This window comes from Apostichopus japonicus, chromosome 11 (genome assembly GCF_037975245.1).
Source record: "Apostichopus japonicus isolate 1M-3 chromosome 11, ASM3797524v1, whole genome shotgun sequence".
In the NCBI taxonomy this organism is placed as follows: Eukaryota; Metazoa; Echinodermata; class Holothuroidea; order Aspidochirotida; family Stichopodidae; genus Apostichopus; species Apostichopus japonicus.
The window spans coordinates 17,469,741-17,491,560 of record NC_092571.1 but is presented as its reverse complement, the minus strand read 5'-3'; the positions used below and the strand labels follow the sequence as shown (position 1 = coordinate 17,491,560).

Genomic DNA, 21,820 nt, shown 5'->3' with positions numbered 1-21,820 from the left:
TAGTCCCTGTTTTTAAGTTACAAATTACATTATATAGAACAGTAAAATAGGCAGCATATTCTGCATAGACTGAGGCCTGTGTACATACAGTACAGAATAGCACAGTAAAATGGATAACTGTCACTGATAAATCTAATCAATATTTTTCAGAAAAACTTACTTTTAAAACTTACTTGAATAACTTTGTATACAAGACTAATTGTGAACAAATTTTTCGTTTTTCATCAAAAAAGATCCATTCACAAAATTGGAGAAAGTTATTTGGGGACTTTGCAGTTAATAATTGAATGAATTAAGTACCACTCAGCACTGTTCGAACTGTCAGTACAAGTGCTTTGAAGCATTATAGGAGAGTTCAGTATACATAACAGTGGTATTAGCAATGGAAGATTGTCCCTACAGTAACTAGCTGAAATACTCACCCAATTATTAACACCCTCGCTAGGACTCACAAGCCTTCTTCATCGTTAAAGACATGTGAGTAGGAAGTTTGTTCTTTTGTTTAGGGAAGTAAACTTTTTTTCTAAAGGATATTTCCTTAAATTAATCCTAACTGTGGTAATAAGGCAAGATGCTACTTTAGTCATGAATATTCATATCGCATTCAATATGTCTGTTTGGTAACAATGGCTGCCATTGAATATTCATCATCAAAATTTGTGATCTGTACATTGGATCGATCTATTGTTCGAACTGGACCAGCATCTTTAAAACCTTTAAGCAGCATACAGTAAATGGAAAGCTTTAAATGGGAAATACTATACTGTAAACTATACCAGCCAACTGTGAAAAATGTTGCAAGTTTCATTTAATGTAACAGATTTGAGGTTCATAAATTTAGTTTCCCATTCTGAAGAAAAGGACAATGTTGCAGACAGCACTGCTATATATACTGTACACCTTTGCCTTTGCACAGCATATTGCAGTATGCAATACCAGATATTAAATTAATCGCTCCAAACTGCAGCATAAATGTAGAACTTTGCTTGTTTAAGCAACTTTGGATGTCCAGATCACATGACTTGTCGAATACATGCAGTACCACCATATAACTTGCCTGTCTTCTTTTACCAAACAAAAAGGCAATTTTGAAGAGCTTTCCAATATTAAAAGATTGTCAACAAATTAACAAACACACTTTATTGATACTTGAGACAGATGACAGCTCTTTCATCGAATGAAAATTTAACTGTGCATGCTACACTGTACAACAGTTACCACGGCAACAGCTTGTATTTGTGCTCTGTTTTGCAGGATAAAAGCTTTTTATTGATTGGTTTGCTTCCTAGTATTGTGTAATTAGTATTAGATTGGTAGTGAGCAACTCGTCATTAAACGGCCTCTTCTTGAGGTTTTCTCTCAGACTCAGAATACCAAGATTTGAACATCTCAGGTGAGGAATCGATTTGATGAAGGATGTACATGTGGTTAGGAAGACGAGAGTTCTGTACACTACATCGTACATGCGATGAATCATGTATGCAGATACTGTACATTATTTGGCGTTTATTCATTCGATTTGGCATGTTAGTAGTAGTAGTAGTAAGTTGAGTCTCGTCTATCCGACATGCTCAGTGATTAACCTCCGCCACGTATCACGATCTAGCGCAAGGTTTATTGCTTCCTCGAAATTGTAAATGTTAATGTGTACATATGGTAATATGAAAACTGCATACCATCCTCTCGGCAATACTTGTACAGTACTGTACCTGTCTAGATTCTACTAAAGACTATTTAGCACTGGGTACTCCCTTTGACTCTCCTCTGATGGGTCAACACCCATCACCCTCTTCCTTTTCAAGCTATCAATCTGAAAAGTGATGAAGTTTCATATCATTTAGAGCTACAGTATGTTATAGCCATCATGTGATTGAACAAAACACCAGCTTGTTGCAAGTTGCAACTGTGTTGGGTGCAAAAAAATCTCCACTGCACTGTGTTATACAAGCACAAATATGAGACTGCAACAGGAATTGTGACATAACACCTAAAAAATGAAATAACTCAAATACTACAACTACCAAGTTTATTTGTAACTCTACTAACTTGTGAACATAAAATTGAAAAGCAGAAGATAACTGGACTTCAGACAGTTGAGAAAATTACAACTGAAATTCATGGTCCAGGTTTGCTCTGAGTGAATGATGTTTGTAACATGGTGTCTTTCATGGAGCTCTCACTGTGTGGTTTCCTGTCCGAATATAACCATGTTTTTGGGATTTGATGTTGAAGCCATACTTACTTCAAATATCCCCATCAACATTAGAAAGTCACCTGCATTTATAGTACATCACAATCATCGTGACAAGTTGACACCGTTACAAACATCATCCACATAACTTGCACATTTTTTCTGCAGCACTGGAAGGGGTAGCAATGGGATTATACCAACCCATTTTGAGCACATTACTCTCATCCTACTGAGGGAAGCAATATGGTGCCGCCAAATCATTGAGTTGAGATATTTTTCCCAGCGGTATTCCAGCATTGATGATGTTCGTAACAAGACACCATGCATGGTTTGCTCTCCCCCAGTTGCCAGTTTTGTGGGATTTTGATGGGGCCTAACATCTAGTTTATATTTAGCAATGATTCCGACATCATACCAAAGTCAAATATCTCAATACAGTCCATCAACCTTGGGCAATCACCTGCAAAATTCATCTATAGTACATTATGATCACATTGACAAGATGACACCGTTACGAACATCATACTCATAACGTGAACATTGTTTCTGCAGCACTGAAATGGTGGCAATTGGAATGAACCAATAGAGAATATTGAGGGATGCAATGGGTGCCTCCAAATGAATGAGTTGAGATGAATTTCTCAACAGTATTCCAAAATGGATGATGTTCGTAACAAGACACAATGCATGGTTTGTCATTAGACACCACAACCAAAGTCACTCGTATGTAACATGCATGGCTTTCATGTACCAATTTTGCAATGTTATTCAGGAGACCACAATAGGTGGTACATATTAAAAATATATACACCCCTTCTGTATCTGTGTGGAGGAATTTAAATAGCATTGCAACAAGCGATGATGTTCGTAACAGACTAGACACCGTTACGAACATCATTGAGTGAGTTACTGCTACGCAAAATATGCACGGTCCCCAATAATATTTGTCCCCCTGTTTAGTAGTTGGGAGTGAATGCTATACAGTCATACCTGTTTAAATGGAAATGATCTTGTTCTCAGGGATATTCTGAGGCATATGATGTTCGTAACATATATAGACACCGCCCGTTACGAACATCATCACACATTTGGTGGTCCATATTTTTCTTCTCTGCAAGTTCACACGTCTCATCATTTGATATTAGGTAGAGTCATGTCATGTCTATAGATTTCAATCAGGAGAGGTCTGTATTTTGGCAACCTTAAAGCAGTAGTATAGGTCCAATTTGGTGGTCATTTCATGTCACAAATTGGTGTCTTTTTTTAGTGCATTTTCGTGTGAAATGTGGGGATAAAAATTTAGTCACATAGTCTTATGTCATAATGTTATCTTATGTATCTCCTGTATACATCTATTCCAGGAATCAACAATGGATTGCTAGTTGTGACACCTATAGTGCTATTTATAGGGCAGTTCATAGCGGTGGGGCAGAATCTCTGCAGTATCATATTTGTGCATATATGTAAAATGAATTGCTATTGAGTAAAACTATATGCGCTTTGTGATTCCTGTAGTTAATAGTAGCATGAAACTCACTCACTAAGTGACTTACAGTAAACTCAACTATCCTTTACATAATTGTTTACACTATTAGTTTCAAGACTTGAATTTGGACTTCTCTTTATTGTTTACTAAGAGTGAAACAATGGACCAACTCTCCACTCCATGCATGGATCTCCCTCTGTGGCTGTCTTCACTATTGTTCTATGTTGCTCTCAAATATGGCGCAATTATGAATCAATTTTTCTTTCAGGATGCACCTCTGTCTATTAGGATGTTTATTGATGTATTTTGTCTTCGTGGTATGTATGCTGAGCAAACTTGTGCAGATATGGATTTTACATTCTTAGAACTCTTTCTATACTACTGTTCCTGGTTTTCCAACACGCTGCCTTGAAGAACGCGATGCTTTCATCATGGCAGCACGATACCTTGCCTAGGGTTAGATCACGTTTGGAATTTGTTCACTCCGAGCGATTGTGTGATACCCTGTCGATGTAACATCCTCATGATCATATGATCACAGACTTGATGTGGGGGACTGAGGTCTCTATCTCCAGATTTTCTTAAAAATTATAATTTTCTTCAAAAGTACCTTGCCTAGACTTGACTTTTGCCATCTCACTTGACTTTTCAAATGATTGGGAAAGAAGCCTTAGCTGTCCTTAACACTACAAGCTAAAGTACTTACTACAATACTACATTGTGTCTCTTCAGTTAACATTGAGTAACACATTGGACAAGTAACTAAGTGAATCTGGTGAGAAGTAAAAAATATGGTAACCGATGGCAACCAGCTACCTCAAGGCCAAAAGGGCAAAGAGAAAGCTCTGAGTGTTGATTTAAATATCCAGAATACTTTGGATCCGTAAACCCCTGCACAGATTTCTCAATCCCTTCAGGTTACCGATCATCGATTCGAGAATGACAAAGTTAGCTCTATCACTGTGCATCACAAATGTGTAACCAATATCTGTCTTTAACACTTATGCATAATTCATGAACATCTCCCGTTCCAAGAAGCAAATTTCAGAAAATTGCAGAATATCCACTGGAAACTTAAGACTTGTCAGTACCACAGACAGACAGACAGACAGATAAGATTGAAGGTACAGTGCTCAATAAGTTCTTTCCTCCATGAGATTTTTCAGTCAACAGGGAATGCAAATAAGTGCCCAAACTATATATACAACAGACAAGCAAGGGAAATTATCTATTCTCTGGGAGCCTTTTTACTCCATAAAAATCATCACATACATCAATTGTATATATTTATGCAATCTGTTTAACATTTAACACAATTTACAGTTTCTAAGATTTTGCAATAATTTATGCTACAATGATGAAAGTAGCTTTTTAAAGTTTGCTCATTATGTACAGTAATATCCTATTAAACACAAGTTTGTCTCACAGTACTTAGTAACTATAAAGTAACTTTGTAAGCATACACTTCTCAGTGTATTTGTATTTGCTTTTTTTCCAACCATGCTAAACGGTTTGTATCTGAGTTAATCTTAACACAAGACAGCCAGAGTGCAGTTTTTGTGAGGAGACAGGTCGTGAGCAAAAAAGTATCAAACTGTTGGTAAACTAAGGCATGGTTGTAAGGAGATGGCAAAAACTTGTCAGATGAGAGTCTTGCCCTTATTAGTAGTACTTACACAGCACATCGTAGTTCAGTCCAAAACATTCTTATTTGGACCCGAGTTGTCTTTTAGTTTAGACTAATATTCTTGAATACATACATTATGAAATGGAAACAAATCTCCAGTACTTCTACACTCTGTGACTTGGAAACAACTGTTTTGGTTCAGATACGACCACGAAAACTTTTGAGTGGCGGGAAATGTGGCTTACCCCTCCATGACGTCTTGAAAGGGAAGGCAGGGTGGGGGAGTGGGGAGGGGGAGGAGGATACAAATTTTCCAACAGCATAACATCGTTCTATGCAATTATGGCTAGACCTCAGAAAGAAATACATTTAATCATGTAATATTATAGAAGTCTTAACTGTACCCCTCTTACTGCCCCTTTTGACTTAAAACTGTGCCAACCACCTCGATTGTAATGAAAGAGTTTGCTGCAAGCGATATTCCAAAGCCAATTCAACCTAGTTCACAGACGTTTCGTTAATGAAGTTATTCATCAAACTGCGGGGCAGATGAAAAATTCATCACCGAAATGTCCCCCAACTGTTCGTTTCGTTAATTTTTCATCAAAAACTTCAAAAGGAATAATTTGTATTAGAGTATTACCGCATGCACGGTCGGATTGTGTTATAGTCTTTCTGAATTTAAATCCATTAGTTGCTTCATCACACAGTGACATACAAGATTGGGAAGATATGTTGCCACGGCAACCATGCTCATAAAGTGGAAAAGGTTGGGAGGTAATCATCCTCGCTCCTGACGATATATCAATGGCAGCCGTATAGGATTACAAGATGAAAAAAGAAATTGTAAAAAACAACAAATAATAAGAAACAAAGAGCTTATGCGGGAGAAGGATAATTACAATGATTAATTGAGAAAATTCAAGAAGAATTATAACTTACTGACCTGACTGACATTGACTGATATTTTCATCTATTTTAAGGCAAGTCTAAAGTCTAGTATTTTGTATGACTAGGCGCGAGCTTAATGTGTTTGTGTCATAAATTTCCTTTTGCTTTCACGTTACTGGGATTGAGCAGATGAAACACATGATTCTTTTTCCATTGACCAAATTTAATCAGACATACAAAAACAGCCCTGAACAGATTCAAAATTTTTACCACATTCATTCATTGATCATCTGGAGTGCATTTATAAATGCAATTTGTGCAGTTAAATTTTGAATTTTGAATATATATATATATATATTTTAATAATTTGCATAATTCACATTTTAGTTCCAGAATCCAGCCTACAAACTCTCTCTCTATAATTTTCCCTTCATATCTACAGTACTATACCATTTATTCATTACATACTAATATTACATGGCCGCCAAAACCTGTAGGCTGCTCACTTAATCTGTTTATTGCAGAACATTCTAGCAAGAAAATGTAATATCACATTTTATACTGTACTGTGCCTACTATAACATATGCACTTACTGAGCTCTACACCAAACACAGTAATACAGTAATGTCCATATCATTTCGGATATATTGCTGCTTGCTTGCAACAGCGGCCAAGATTTGAGTACTACCGACATGTATCTTCTGATAACAGATGAATTGAAGCAATCCTAATCCCAACTCGTCATTGTCGTGGCCAGTTGGGGTTTCGGGGATCTATTTTCGAGATTTTTTTTTTCATAAAGACATTTTACCGTCGCTGATTGACATTTATTCCCAGGAGAACAGACATTCCCGCAATTCATGAATGTCATGAAAACACAAGAGTTCAGAACTACAGTATATAAGTACTAAACTGTACAAAGCCACCACACTAATTGAGCGAGCCCTGGAAACTTTGGGATTTAATCTCGGGCGAGATGCCCTGATATTGAAACTGAAAATGATTCCACACTTATTGCAAGAGTTAAGGATGATTTCACGAATGGAGCAAGGCAGAAAAATTTACAATTATACTGTATACAGTAAGACAGAAGGTGATTCAAGACAAATATTAAGCAGAATTCTTTTTTCTTTCTTCCCCCCACTGGTTTGGCATTAATTCTTGCAACAGCATGTATAGTAGTACATCTAGGGCATAGAGAAATAACTTAATAAGCTGTACATACTATGTGTCTTTATACATAAAGTATTGCATGATACATACTGTACAGAATGGAAATAAAGAACAGACATTCATGAAGGGGGTTTTAACTATGTCAAAGGCAGACTCTAGTTATTATATCAACTTTTGTAAACCTTTCAGCCATCACAACTCTTGCCACTTGTTTCATCCCTGCCAAAGATATTTAACCCTTCACCCTACACTTCCTTTAGACATAGCAGAGGGGGGGGGGGCAGGTTATGTTTGCCAGTAGAATAAAAGGAACTTGCATTTTCTGCCAGTTGAGAGGATAAACACATGATAAGTCCAATAACAAATGTTACTTCAACATTTGGCAAGACTTGTGTACCTTCTGTACCATTTATTCCTGTATGTTCCTGCTTATTTTCAGCAAATATATCACTAGGCTGCTCCAGTAAGCTATTACAGTAAACTGACCTACAGGTGCTGTAATTCAGGAAATACCAACTGTGGTTACTTAAACTTAGCTATCAAGTAGAATTTTTAAGCACTTCCATTTTGAAAGCAAGTGGCTAAAATTGTGTAATACTGCTCAAGCCTTATTGTCCCAACCGGATGCTTCCATAGCACTTTCTCTTTAATATCATGAAAGACTGCATATTAGTGGTCTAAACAGGAATATTCAACTGTTTGACTAGCAAGTCTCTGAGGTAGCTGATGTCTTAATTTTGCCACGTTTTGGATTTCGGTAGCAAAACTGACTTGACATGACTCACAAATGTAGCAATTCCTTTCCCTCCTTGATCAATCACACTGCTCCCCTCCCCCCCCCCCCACCCTCTTCCTCTCTCTTTCACCTCTGACCCCATCAAGAAGAATCAGTATGACCTACCTTTCTTGGTCTTTGGTTTGGATGCTGCCGATGCGAGTGTAATCTCGTCTTCCCGATTCAGGCCTTGTCGTAACGACCCATTTTCGACAGGATGTCGCTTGATCCGTTTCTTTAATTTGGCCCCAGATTTGGTCGAGACATTTCTCGGTTTGGTCGCGACAATTTCTTGCCCGTGGAATTGGAAACCGGGGGGTCTCTCGTAAGTGGGTCCACTAGCCGTGCTGCTACATGGCGAAGGAGGCACATCCTCGTGGTCTGACCCCTCGCCCTCTGACGAAGAACTGGAACTGCTGAGAGGGGCGGGGGGACCTCTCTTGCTGGATAAAGTTTGCTTGGCAGCCATCCACAATTTCACATCCTTGAATTACTGCCTGAGCTTGTGAAAACCTCAAGTGTCTGCTTTGGGTTTGAAGAATGACGGGCTGTTGTCGTAAATGGCTGCTGTAATATCCGTGGCTGTATCTTTAAGACCGGAGAACCGCCATCTGTCTGCAAAATATTTCTAGTCTCGGAGTATTCTTCTTAGACTTACTGTTGGTGTGCAGTGCTTTCATGCTATTGTGAGCCAGTCTGTGTGGAAACCATAAGTTGTAGAGATCTTAAAACAGACATTTTTTCAAAATGGTACAAAAAAGGCCACTTAAACAATGCACCACCACCTTGATTCCAAGGAGTTACAAAATCTTAAAGACTTCCAAGTTAGATAGTTCCATCTAACTAGGTGATAATAGGCCTACAGGTATTAATCTGTCATCAATATGTACCTATTCATTCATGCAAGAAACATGTCGGTTCTCATCCGAGGAGATTTTCAGTGAGCTATGTCCCAGATGTAAGACAATTACTGCTTTAATATTTTGGGTAGATGAGGGAGGGTGCCTAAAGTCGATTGGAGGTAGAGGTATAGTGGGAGAACAGCAAAATATATTAGTTTATCGCCCATAAAAGAAATTTGAAATGTATTCCTTTCACATATATATGATTATTCTCAAGTAGCTCAATAGGCCAATGCTAAGACTTTATTGTTTGATAATTAACTGTTTACAATGGATTGGTAAGGTTCAATTAGCCTTGCAGAGCAACATCAGTAAAACCAGTCTGTTTGAGTCTTGTAGAGTACTGTATGTATGAAGACAATAGGTCTATTGTCTTATCTTAATTACTAGAGACATCCTTCAGGTACAGTGAAGAGAAGGTATTCCTCTATATACAGATAAAGACTAATTACGGACATTTAATTAAACTCCAACTGTCTACATGAAAGTCTGGCTAGACTGTATGAAGAGCCAATTTTAAAATTTCTAATTTACCCTCATTTTCAAAGAATATGTTAGTATAAGATCCTTTTTTTACTTTTGACTGTGATTAACTTGTTCTGTGAAGCGCCCAGAGTGCAGCTACTTCATGTTTCTGATTCAGCGCTATATAAATCCACTAATATTATTTACTATTATTATTACAACTATTATTTCACATATGCAGAACATACCGTATATATACAATGTTGAATGCAATGTCTTTTGCCACATAACTTGTAGAACAACATGTCAAACCTATAATATAATACCAAGCATTTTAGACATCTTTCATAAATTTCATAAATCTGTCTGTAATCCTCTTTTCATAAGAAAATTAAAAAAGATTCCTTCATTATCACAGGAAGAACTGAAATACTTATTTTTTAAATTTTAATTCCTTATATTAGTTATTTTACCTGACTGCCACTTTAATAGTCCTCTGGTCGCAGATTCAAGATAAAAAAGAAGTCCTTTCTCGAAAACATTCAGTTAAATCCAACACCATTCATGAGAATGAGGTTCACATTATTTGAGAAAGCAAGAATTTTCTTTTTAAAGAAAGATGTCTAAATGTCACTTAAATGTAACAATCACTTTCCATGAAATCAAGAAAGAAAAGAAATTTTCCACCACATTCCTTCCGATCCACAGTACTTTCAAACACAAACATGAAAAAATGAAAACATCCAGAGAAAATGTCTAACAACCAGACACTACTATATTTCTTCCCTAACTATATACAAGATTAGAACAGTACATTACAGCACTGTAACTCCACTTGACTCAACCCAGCCACAGAGCTGCAACTCAGCCAGCTTTCCCTGTCATTGAGATGAAATATGAACGCCGAACGTAAACAACTTTGATCTACAGCAATTTAGATTCTATTGGCGAATTTATTCTCCAAAAGGCGACACCCGATTGCAAAATCGAACAGGAGACTGGGGAGCTCTGGTTTGTTTTCTTCTACAAAATTGTGTTTAGAATTTTTCTTCTTCAGCTGCTGGCTTCCATCGGACAGATACGAAAGCTGTTACAATATGACGCCGACTGGTCAAATAATGTACCTGTTGGATAAATGTCAGTTGTACTTGGCACAGTTAATATCATCTACTACACAGACAGTAGGTTTGTATGTAGATGCTTGGATCAACAGTCCTTGTTGGTAATAATCTCCCCAGCTCGGCTGGAGGAGTTGTTGCTGAGTCAAGCTGCTGTGTGGAAGTGAAAAACCACAAAAGCAGTTTGTTTTGATGAGAAAGGAAAGCCTCTGTTCTGTCTTGTTGAGTTGATGAGGTAAAAAAAAATGAGAAGAGTCACAGATGTGTGTAAAAGACTGATGATGCTGCTGTGGATACAGATTCGAGGAGGAGTGAAATCTGTGCATGGATGAACAAACTGAATAGTGTGGAACTGGAGAGTTGATAAGATTACAGAAGCTCTTTGATGAAAGATGGAAGTAACAGATTTATGAAAAGAGAGTGACAAACACAGAGTGAAAGAGGGAACCCTTAAAAAAGGTCACATTTTCCTCCCATTTGCAACAGGTTAGGTAGGAGCATGGAGGTAAAACAGTCTGTTTTTACCTCCATGGTAGGAGGAAGCTAGCTTTGAGCGGTTTAGAATATTTCACAGTTTGTGATAAACAGTTCTCAAGAAACATCTTTATGATCATCATATATGGTTAGAGTCTGGATGTAAGAGGACTGAGGAGAGACAATCAGTTTATAAAGCTTTTTCGGTTTTATTCCTCATGCTATGTCTTTGGTGACTTTTCTTGAAAATTATTTCACTGAAACATTGTGGTACTAGAAAAGAACCATATCCCAAATTTCCAAACCAATCACTGTCTGATTGTAAGACTGTACATACAAGTACATGAAAAGCAAGGTGCCAAACATCTACTATAACCTTTAGCAGACCTGTCAACTTTCTCGATTCTTGCCAATTTTATAAGTCAACGCTCTTGCTCTCTCCATTTTACGTCGTTATCTCCAAGCAAAATCTTTTTTTAATTTGCTTTTCTCAATAGCAATCTGCAGCAGAATGCACCGCTGTGTTAGGAACCACAAATCTACTTTTAATTTTTCTCAGGGAAATATTTGTATAAAATGCCTCAGTTGTTGTGTAATGCAACGCTAGCCTAATAAACATTATTGCAGAGGTGATTTAATACCGTACAAAACAAAAAACCGTTTCTATGTTACTTTTTATATCACCATCTTGACTTATTTTGATTTTATCCAATTTGACCTATTGTATTTCTTCCATAATATTTTAACCTCCCAGTTTTTTCCCCCGTTTCCTTTTGGAAACATTGTCACATTGAATACGTTAACAATTCTGTTCCATTGGAGAACTAGAGAAAAATTGTCATTTCTCATCACTCCCCCACCCCCCCCCCCCCCATCCCAACAATTGTTTTATTACAAGACTAGTGATCAGGATTAAATCCCTTGTTCTTTCCATCAATCTGAAAGTATTTCATTCTTTTGCATTAGTTTTTATTTAAACAACATGGGAGCATCATTCAAGCATTCTTATTGAGAAAAATTTACTCAAAATACAAAAGTTTCTGAAAACTCCCCCTCACACTTCACTCTACCCTCTGCAGCCACCTCCATAGCCCCCATCGCCACCCCACTGTATCAACTTTCGACTGGTTCTGTCAGTAAATTATCCTTTTGAGAGGTTTTTTTAAGTACTTTATTTGACCTTACAAATTTATTTGAACTAGGACCAAATATGAGACATCCACACATGTCCAAGTTGCAAAAAATAAGGTTGCCATTTTTTTTTTCAAGTTCCTTGACCTGGTAGAGAATCTTGCAGAGTATTAAATGTTAGAAGGCTAAAGGTATAAAACTGATGGGAAAATTAAACTCTTGTCAACTTTTAGAAGCCACAGGGTACCCTAAAAAACAGAGCTATGCCCATATCAGTAGTTGCATTTCACCCCTGCTGTACAGTCACGATTTCTACTGGTTCGTTTCATACTGTACATGACTCATCACTATAATAAACAATAAAATTAATTGCTCCCTGGTGACTGCCAGTAGGCAAGGTCTTTGCCTCTGGATAAACAGGTCATGAATGTTTTGCATCCATGGGGAAATTCCCATGGGAGAGCATGCAGGCAAAACATTCTGTGTGGTCACAAAAAACAAAAAGAAACAAATAAATAAGTTGTATGTAGGACCATGACTACAAAACATTACCTAAATTAACTTTGGAAAGGCAATGGACTTCTGCAGTATAATTTTGCAGCATCTAGTGTAATCTTATGTTTGATATAATTTTTAATTTATAACAATAATGATGTGAATTTTTTTTTTTAAATTAGAAAATTGGATTGCATGCAGTGAAACTGTCTTCAAACTGTCTTTAATACTTGAAATACTGTATATGAATTATTGTGTCTAAGTGACCAAATATTGAGAACCGACTGGAATAATTAATTTCTTGTTTGGTAAACTGCATGTCGTAAAACAAAAATTATAGGGGTTGGGGAAGGGAAGGGGGTTTACTTGCAGTGCAACCTTATTCAGTGAGTCACTTTCCTGTAATGCTAAAGTTAGTTTTGGTAACATTGTGAAAGAACTTGTCATAGGCTGCTATACATTTGTGGTCAACAGCTACTGTAGCTACAGTAGTTGCATTTGTAATGATACAAGGTCCTTCATGGTAAATATCTAAAAAGATTCATTTGATGGTCTTTTCTTTGAGGTAACAATTATCAACACTGTGATTTAGTGTCTTTTCTTGTCCTTCAAAGTGATAATTTCCAATGGCTGAAGCAGATTTATTAATAAAGAAACGTTTGAAGTTTACTGCATCTTTTGGTCAAATACCACATCCTCATAACATTTTGTATCCATGCGAGGATATGAATTTTGTCAAATTTTGTGATATTGTGTGAATGCAACTGTTAACAGCAGAGTGAATGATGTCATTACAACAATTCAGCTTTTTTTTTTTTTTTTTTTATAATATCTAATTTATTCAAAGAGGAAATGCATATTTCTGCATCAAAAGTCTAATTGAATTTTGATGAAATTTCACATACAGAGAACATTCCCAGCTAAGAGTACATTCCGAATGTATCAGGTTTCAAGGACAAAAAACAAGATGGTGATAATAATAAAAAAGAAAAGCTTTTGAAGAAAACTTCAATGTACAGTATGATCCAAAAATAGCATTTATTCAAAATCATCCGTATCTTGAGTATAAGCAACAAGTTTTTATTCTTTGAGATAAGGTTTCAATAAACAGTGTGGAACATGATTCTCTTTTGAAATAAGTGTCATGTTACCTGCCACTAGAATATCCCTTTAAAGCTTCAATCAATGCATCATTAGCCCAATAACTGGATGACAAATTAAAGGAACTCTCACTGGAGTAATTAATTAATAACACTAGGTAGAGCTGATAAAATTCATTTCCTGCGAAAGACTTGCACGATAAAGCCATGTTATGTTTAAAGCAGCCCACAGGTATTAATTAATCTATGATGCAATTTATTGTTTGAGGTAACAGTTGTGACAATCAGCATTAAAGTAAATTTTTGATTCATAAGAGATTTTGTGCTCAAATCTCCGTTCAAAATGTAAGTACACTGTGATTAATAAGGATACCTTACTTCCAGAGAAAATCTCACTCAAAGTAGCATTATCATACATAGATCGCATTTTTCACCATCTGGTGACACTGTATTCATAACAGTTGGCCTGTTCACTAAAGGATGGATAAGTTGTCTGAATATATTATCAGCTACTGTACAGTTTTAGTTGACTAATATGGAAGCAGGAACAATCAACTTAGCATAAAGTTTCAATGGTTTGTTATTCTAACTGTGAGGAAACCAAAGTTCTTCACATTATTATAAACCCCCAAAAATAAATAAATAAAATAAATAAATATTTAAAAGAGAAAATGATTTTAAATTTGATTAAATTGCTAACATCTCATCGATTCCAAGCCTATTAATTGGTTGTTCATGTGTACACTGTCACTTACAATTAATATGTCGATGGAGAGGTACTCAGTTACTGTATTTAAGAATGAGTGAGTACTACAAGGCTTGTTCAGAATGATACAAAAGTGACAACCTAATGCTGACCACAGCTTTTACCTTTAGCAGCTTGGCAGTGGTCATTTATCAACTTTTACAAGCTTGGGTGGTGGATTGAATGACCCTAATCTACGCAGTACCTGTCAACACTAACCTACAGCACAGTAATAATCATCTACAGAATAACCACTGATATATGATCCTCTCTAGTTTTCTTGTTGGACAACTTTGAAATAGGCTAGCGACCACCCTTTAAGTTCTAAACTACCAAACCAGTCATAATTCATGACCAAATATTTGACAACCCATAAAAGTGTTGTAAACTGATATCACTCATAAATTTATTACATTTATACAATTTGAAACATTTGTGCTACATAGCATTATAGGCTATCACATATAGTATACCATACCTAACTACATTACTGTTCATGTAATCTGTTAATTAAACAGACTTGAGAAAAATAAGAGTGTACACATGTAATGTACAGTACCAGTATTCACAATTTTGTGTATAAGTTTTCACTTGATTTTTGTCAAAAACAAGAATAGTTGCTTGAATTTGGATCGCCTAGGGAAGATTTGTGATTCAATATTTACAAAGTTTGCTCACTTTGACTAATAAGAGGTCATCAATATTGCTTCCAATACAAGCTAGAAAGTTAAAATATGGTCACAGTGACTCAGCTAGATTTTAACACACATCTTTTTCCTTAAATTAGACATTTAAGTGTCCATTAAATTGAGCCCTCCTCTGTGTCTGGAAATTATATCAAGGATACGAGCCTTGACGAAAATACTTTTGAAAATTTCTAGCAATTTTTAGCATGCTTAAAATTTGGGACCAATACTGGCGACCTTTACAGATAACCAGGCTTGGGGTAATCGTAATCAGTAATCGTAATCGATTACAATCGATTACATTTTTTGAAGTAATCGTAATCGATTACATTTGTGAAAATTACCAAGTAATCGTAATCGTAATCGATTACGAGGGCAAAGTAATCGTAATCGTATTACATTTATGATTACAGTGAAATTTGAATGAGAAGGGCAAAATTAGTAGAAATGATTAAAACTAATTCTTACTATTGGCTTTTAGTGTGACCAAAGAAGTGTTCCTGCTTCTAGAATTCTCTAGCACAATAAACTTATACTAAGAAGTACTGGGGATTTGATCGCCATATTCAAGGATTTTTTATCACCTGAATTATTCTGTTCAATGCTGCCTCTCAGCCTTCACAATCCTTTTGCATACACAACTGGTTGACATTAGTTGACATGGTGTGCTGATTATAGAAAATTATTTCATTATTATATTAAATACTTAACAAACAATAACAGTCAGGCTCACAAAATACACCCTTTAAATTCATTTCAGTAAGTAAATTTGATAAATAATTCCATTTGCCATGTTCAGTGGGCCACAAGGCTCAGGTGTAGCAGCTATTGAAAGCACATTGCTATTTATGTCAGTCTATTGTTCTCATTTGAATACAGAAATACTGCAAAACACATTGGCAGCTAGCATAAAAATTCTTGTGAAAACATCACGGACGGGACATTTCAATGTCCATTAGTAAAACGTTAATTGTACTCATCTCATGTTGTGGGGAAAAAAGTTATTCAGAAATTTGCCTACATTCCATTGTCCAATAACCCATCCTCTTGGTGGATCAGAATTTGCTTTACCAGAGTTGACCCCTTTTGATAAAAATAATTTACTTTTACTTTGGCCTTCCATGTCCCATGTACAAAGCTGTTTAGTTTTATTTTGGTGTTATAATGTAAAAGAGTTTTTAGTTTTGCTGCTATGCAGAAATTATTAGTTTACAAAGTATAGTGTTGCATGAAAATCTTCATTTGTTTTACTTTAGTATTTGTCTGTTTACTCTTTGTCTGTTTAAATTGTATTTTTTACTGGACTTATGGGTTACACATCTTAAACGTGTTAAGGCATAAATGTGTAATGCCTGGTAGGAATTGTAGATATACTTCCACAATTTTGTCTGTATACTGTAAATGCCCTTCCTTTGCCCTATTTCATTGCCCTATTTTCCGGCAGAGAGTTATATTAAACAGATAGGCAGAGGATTGTGCAAGTAACCACAATGTAATCGTGATTGTAATCACGATTACATTACAATGTAATCGTAATCGTAATCGATTACTTCAACTTTAGGCTGTAATCGTATGTAATCATAATCATATATTCTCAAGTAATCGTAATCGTAATCGATTACATTCAGATGTAATCGCCCCAAGCCTGCAGATAACTGTGGGTCAGAGAAATTTAGACACAAACGATACTACAGTAGTTTATCTATACACAATAATTTAAAATGGGCTCATTGACTAATAAAGGATTCATTAACTGCAATAAGGTACGCACTCAAAATATGTAGAAAGATAAAAAGTGCATGGTCAATCATGGTCACATTATGCTAATTTAATTGCCACATTTATGTCTTACTGTCCTACTAATGTCATAAACTTGTCTAATGTGCTTTAACCCTCCTCACTGTCTATTTGGCTTTTTCATAGCATCCAGGAAATATTGTGATAGCATTTATATTAAATTTGAGATACCAATTTTGGAAAAATATTGGCAATGGCCTTTAAACCTTCAGTGTGGGGCAGTTCTATGGTCACCCAGCATAATGCAAGTACATAATAGTGGACCAACTGAAAGGTTAGCATTCATTATATATTAATAATATATATTAATAAGGATTGACTGGATTTGAAATGTCTATGGCCATGCAGATACTTGATTTGCCAGATTCAGCCAAAAACATTGGCAACTTTACCTGGAATATAGTTTGGCATATCAACCAACAAGACATTTTGGGACAACCTGCTGCACAGAACCGTTCATGAAGCCACAACTGCAAATCTTGTGGGGAGCCCTGGACCCTATACCAACATGGCTTCCTATCTGAGTTTGGGCTGTTACTTACAGTATATACCATTTTGCATTACCCTCATTCTGTGCCTCCCCCCACACATACATTTGCTCACATTTTGCTTTCCCCACTCTCAAGTGTCTGGAAATGTAACATGACATTTGTCAAATTATGGGTGCAATTTGCCCCCTGCTTATTTTCATCCTTGCTAACAAATTATTTGACAGTGTCAGGGTCAATGCCAATGGACCATAGCAAGTGATATTACTTGGGCCTAGATAAGTAGGATCTGGTACCAGGAGTAGCCTAGATGATAAGTCCTGGCTAATACTTAAGTTGTTGCAACACTTGCTGATTGTTATGGTTGTGAATGTTAAGTTAGTGTGTCCCCTAAACTGGCTTAAATTTGCTTACTGTGTTATACATGTAAATGTAGTTGCACTGTGATAAACTTTGTAGTTGCAGTGTTCGAAAGCCAAAATTGTAACCACCTTTTCCATCGCAACTATAATCTTCATAGCATGAAAGGAACTCGCCAAAATTGCCACAGTGAAACATGGAAACAATAATTTTGTACTTTGAAATACTTCCATGGATTATTCCACCCGTTCAGTGAATGAAAGCTGTAAACTTGAACAGTGCATGCCTGAAGTATGGGGAAATTTTCCTTCATTTGGGCAGTGTGACTCCTAACCTTCACAAGTATAATTCTCGTTTCAGGTGGAGTTTGTTGCTTTCCTTACTGTTTGCTTGGCTAAGTGAGACTATGTTGTTACTGGATTATGTATAGGTAGGCCGTATACGCTACAGTACACGTGTTACTTGTACACTCAACCTATTACTATAACATTTGTTAGGCCTACATAATTGTAGTGTTATTGTAAATAAACTAAGTGTAGTGATACTTAAGCTATCGTTAGTACTGGGCATGATACATACAGTGGTTATATTTTCGCAAACCTACTCTGTCTAACGTTAGAGCTAACTATTAATATATAGCCGTAATATAGTACAGGATTAGTAAGGTTAAGTCAGCGCTAGTGTAAGTTATCCTACGTCACTACGTGTATTTGTAACTGTACTCTGAACCACATACTCGTGCAGGGGCTGCTAAATGAGTGCCTTTCGGTGACAAAATGTTGATTTAAAGTTTGTCACTCACTTTCGCACTAGATAACGTTATGTACTAACACACAAATTACATAATTTATGCATTTTACCTTACCTGTAATTCATTTACAAGTCCATTTTTCGTTCTCAGTAAAGCGATTTTCCAGTTACCAAGCCAACATGGTAAGCGGTTGTCTGGTTGCTTACAAACAACTGCTCAGTTTCTATGGCTCATATGATGATGTCATTAAAATTCTGCCAAGCCATTGGCTAGCGATGAAGTAAGCTGTTTGGCGCGTAATTTTTTACTATGCAGCGACCGACTATATGGGAAAACCCCCTAAACACAGAGCCGTATATAGGCTCTGCCTAAACACGGTAAGTACCTCCATGGTTTGACCCTCCAATCCGGGAAACGGAGGTCAGTTTCAATTCCCAGATGACGGAAATCAGGCTGAAAATACTCAAATTAGGGTTGCCATTGTTTATCTGAACAAATGAGGATAAGTTGTCAACTTGTCACTACTTGTGCAGGGGTCTAATGTGAGAGGTTGCCCCTCCCCTTGCAGAAAAATTGATTTGAAGAGTAGTTCATAAAAGTGGTACCAGACTTGACCCTGACAATATCTATTGCCTTCCTGTGCTCAAATTAATTGTTGAAGCTAGATGGCCAAAAAACCGCATAGAAACTTAGCGACTGTATTCATTACAATTTTGTACAAACTATGCCTAAACATCTCAACATTTTCACAACACTTTTGATGGAATCCAGTTGTATGGTACCCCTTCTTTCAATATAGTGATGACCTTCATCTACTTAAAAAAAAAAGAGATTTTCATATTGCTCATGATGTCCCTTAAAGTGCTTTGAAGCATGACATAACATAAAAGAATAAAGGCCTACATTTATACCAACTTGGTGGACCGATCCGATCCCAATTAATTGTGCTATTGAGCGCACTATTATATGATTGTAAACTTGACCAAGGACAAATTAAATCAGCTGTTAAAGGAACACAAGTTAAAGGAATGATCGCTATAGTTGTTGCCAATTTCTCTTCTTTCTAGTTCAGTTGTCTGATTGTTATGGGGACCCCGTCAAGGAAAGTTCTCGGGAACCGACTTTGGCCCACCGATGGGGCCAGTGGCGGTCTGCTAGTGAGTCGATGGATAAATCTACATAGGCTTGCTTGTGATTTCTGAAGTATTATCTTTTTATCTTCTTACAAAAGATGTTTAATACAATGTGTAATTCTGCTTTATCTCGTGTTGTTGTCATGTCGATCAATATAATATGGTAGAAGTTAGCAGTCACTAACAGCACACCCAAATATACATACTGTTCTTAAGAATAGAGGGCAGCAACCCTAAATAACAACTTATAATAATCAAAGGTAATATATGTCATAATACAACAATTTCCTCTGCCAGGCCCAATGACAATTGCCACTGGCAGACCACTGGTGGCTTGCTATCTGGGCTATATGTAACAGCTAGAGGCTTCCCTTTAAAGGGGTTGTCAATTGTAAATGGACCTAATGGTAAATATCAAATACTAAATATTTAATGGTAAACTTTTGTAACAATCATCACAAAGTTAGTTATATATATTGACCAATTCATAAAGTTTTACACTAATGGTGCTGGTAATTAATGTGTAAATCTGGAAGTGTGGGAGACATTCAACTTTAAACATTGGAACAACCAGAACTACGATCATGGCTGCCGAGAGTTTAATGGCACTGCTTTTTTCTGACCTTCTAATGTATGAAAATTGGCACTTTTAGGCCGATTGCTGGAAGTAATATAGGCCTACCCCTTGTGGCAACTCCACCGCCCCCATCCCCCTCCATTCTTCATCCCACCCCCCACATACATGCCCATCTGATTGTCATGCACAATTATGCCCTCATAGCTGTCAAAACAATGTAAAGGAGAAGAAAGTGAAGTCAGAAAGGAAGGCTAAGGTATTTTAAACGGTTCATTATGGCTTAATTAGTGCATACCTTCTGTATATTGTAAGTACAAATCAAAGTCCATTGTGGGAAATTGTATGCTTCGATTTCCATTGGATGTTGCATAAGATTGGTATATATTTGTAGAGCCATGCCCTTTTGGTATAGCTGGCCTGCCTTAGAATTCGGACACCGGAACTGGTCAAACCTTTCCGTTCAGATTGGGAGACCCTTCAGGGCGTGGGGTAGACTTGAAATCCATTGTTCTAAGACACTATGTTACTTTTACGTTTTGTCAACTTTTGCAGCACAATTGAAGTTGTTTCTTTAATATCTCTATGTGAGCTCTCTAGTCGGTGTCAGAGAACACGCTAGTGGATTTAATACACATGGACTAGAAAACAAAAACCATTCGTCTATTCCATTCTTGTCGTCATCGGCAGAGACCCGGAGCTCCCATCACCCCACCCCCCAGGAATGTCACCACCGAACATCTTTTCCCCCGGCGTTACATATTGAAGGGCTCATCACTGTGTATGTCAAATAATGAATGCCCTGCAAATATGACTGAGGGGGATCTCTTAAAAAAATATAAAGAATACAATTTCAAAACTGTACATGAATAGACATTATGAGTATACTGCGCATATATTTAAGGCTTTCATAATTGATGATAAACAGATGATTTGTTCTCATTACACATATGTATATTGCTCATCAGTACTGAGCAAGTTGCACAATTGATTGAACACACACATGGCAATGAAGGGTGGTAAATAAAAAATGCAGAAAATGTTCATATATAAAGAATAAAAGTTTTTTTTTTTTTTGTCATTTTGCATGTTTTGTCTCATTTCAGTGATAAACATATCATAAATCAGCTGATAAAAATTCAACTTCTGTTACCAAAAAGAAGATTTTTTTTTAATTATTATTATTTATTACTAAAATATGTAGTTTAAATATTATGAAAGTTGTTATGTAAAGCAACCTTTAAGAAGACAAAAAATATGGACTTATTTAAGAGTCACATGTCATCTTCTTTCATTTATAAAAATTTGCTAAAATATGTCCTGTATCAGAAGTCAAAATGTCCTTCCTGTTATCATAGAATAACCCAGCTGAAATACCTATTGGCAAATACTAGATGTGACTTATTCCTGATTTTCATGGAAGCCTTTCATACGGAATGGTTTGATTCTTATCATAC

At 36.4% G+C, this 21,820-nt stretch overlaps 1 protein-coding gene across 2 annotated transcripts in view; it reads right to left on the bottom strand.

The window, feature by feature from the left end:
* Window positions 1-18,899, bottom strand: part of LOC139975657 (uncharacterized) — a 33,370-nt gene extending 14,471 nt beyond the window's left edge. The window contains exons 1-2 of one of the 2 annotated variants that reach the window (XM_071983744.1): window positions 18,771-18,899; window positions 8,271-8,840 (exon numbers count right to left, since the gene is read on the bottom strand). In XM_071983744.1, coding sequence (XP_071839845.1) covers window positions 8,271-8,613 — 343 coding nt within the window. In that variant the 5' untranslated portion in view covers window positions 8,614-8,840; window positions 18,771-18,899. Of the gene's footprint in view, window positions 1-8,270; window positions 8,841-9,984; window positions 10,830-18,770 lie in introns of those variants that run through there. The other variant, XM_071983745.1, reaches the window with a different exon arrangement.
* Window positions 18,900-21,820: the final 2,921 nt, after the last annotated feature.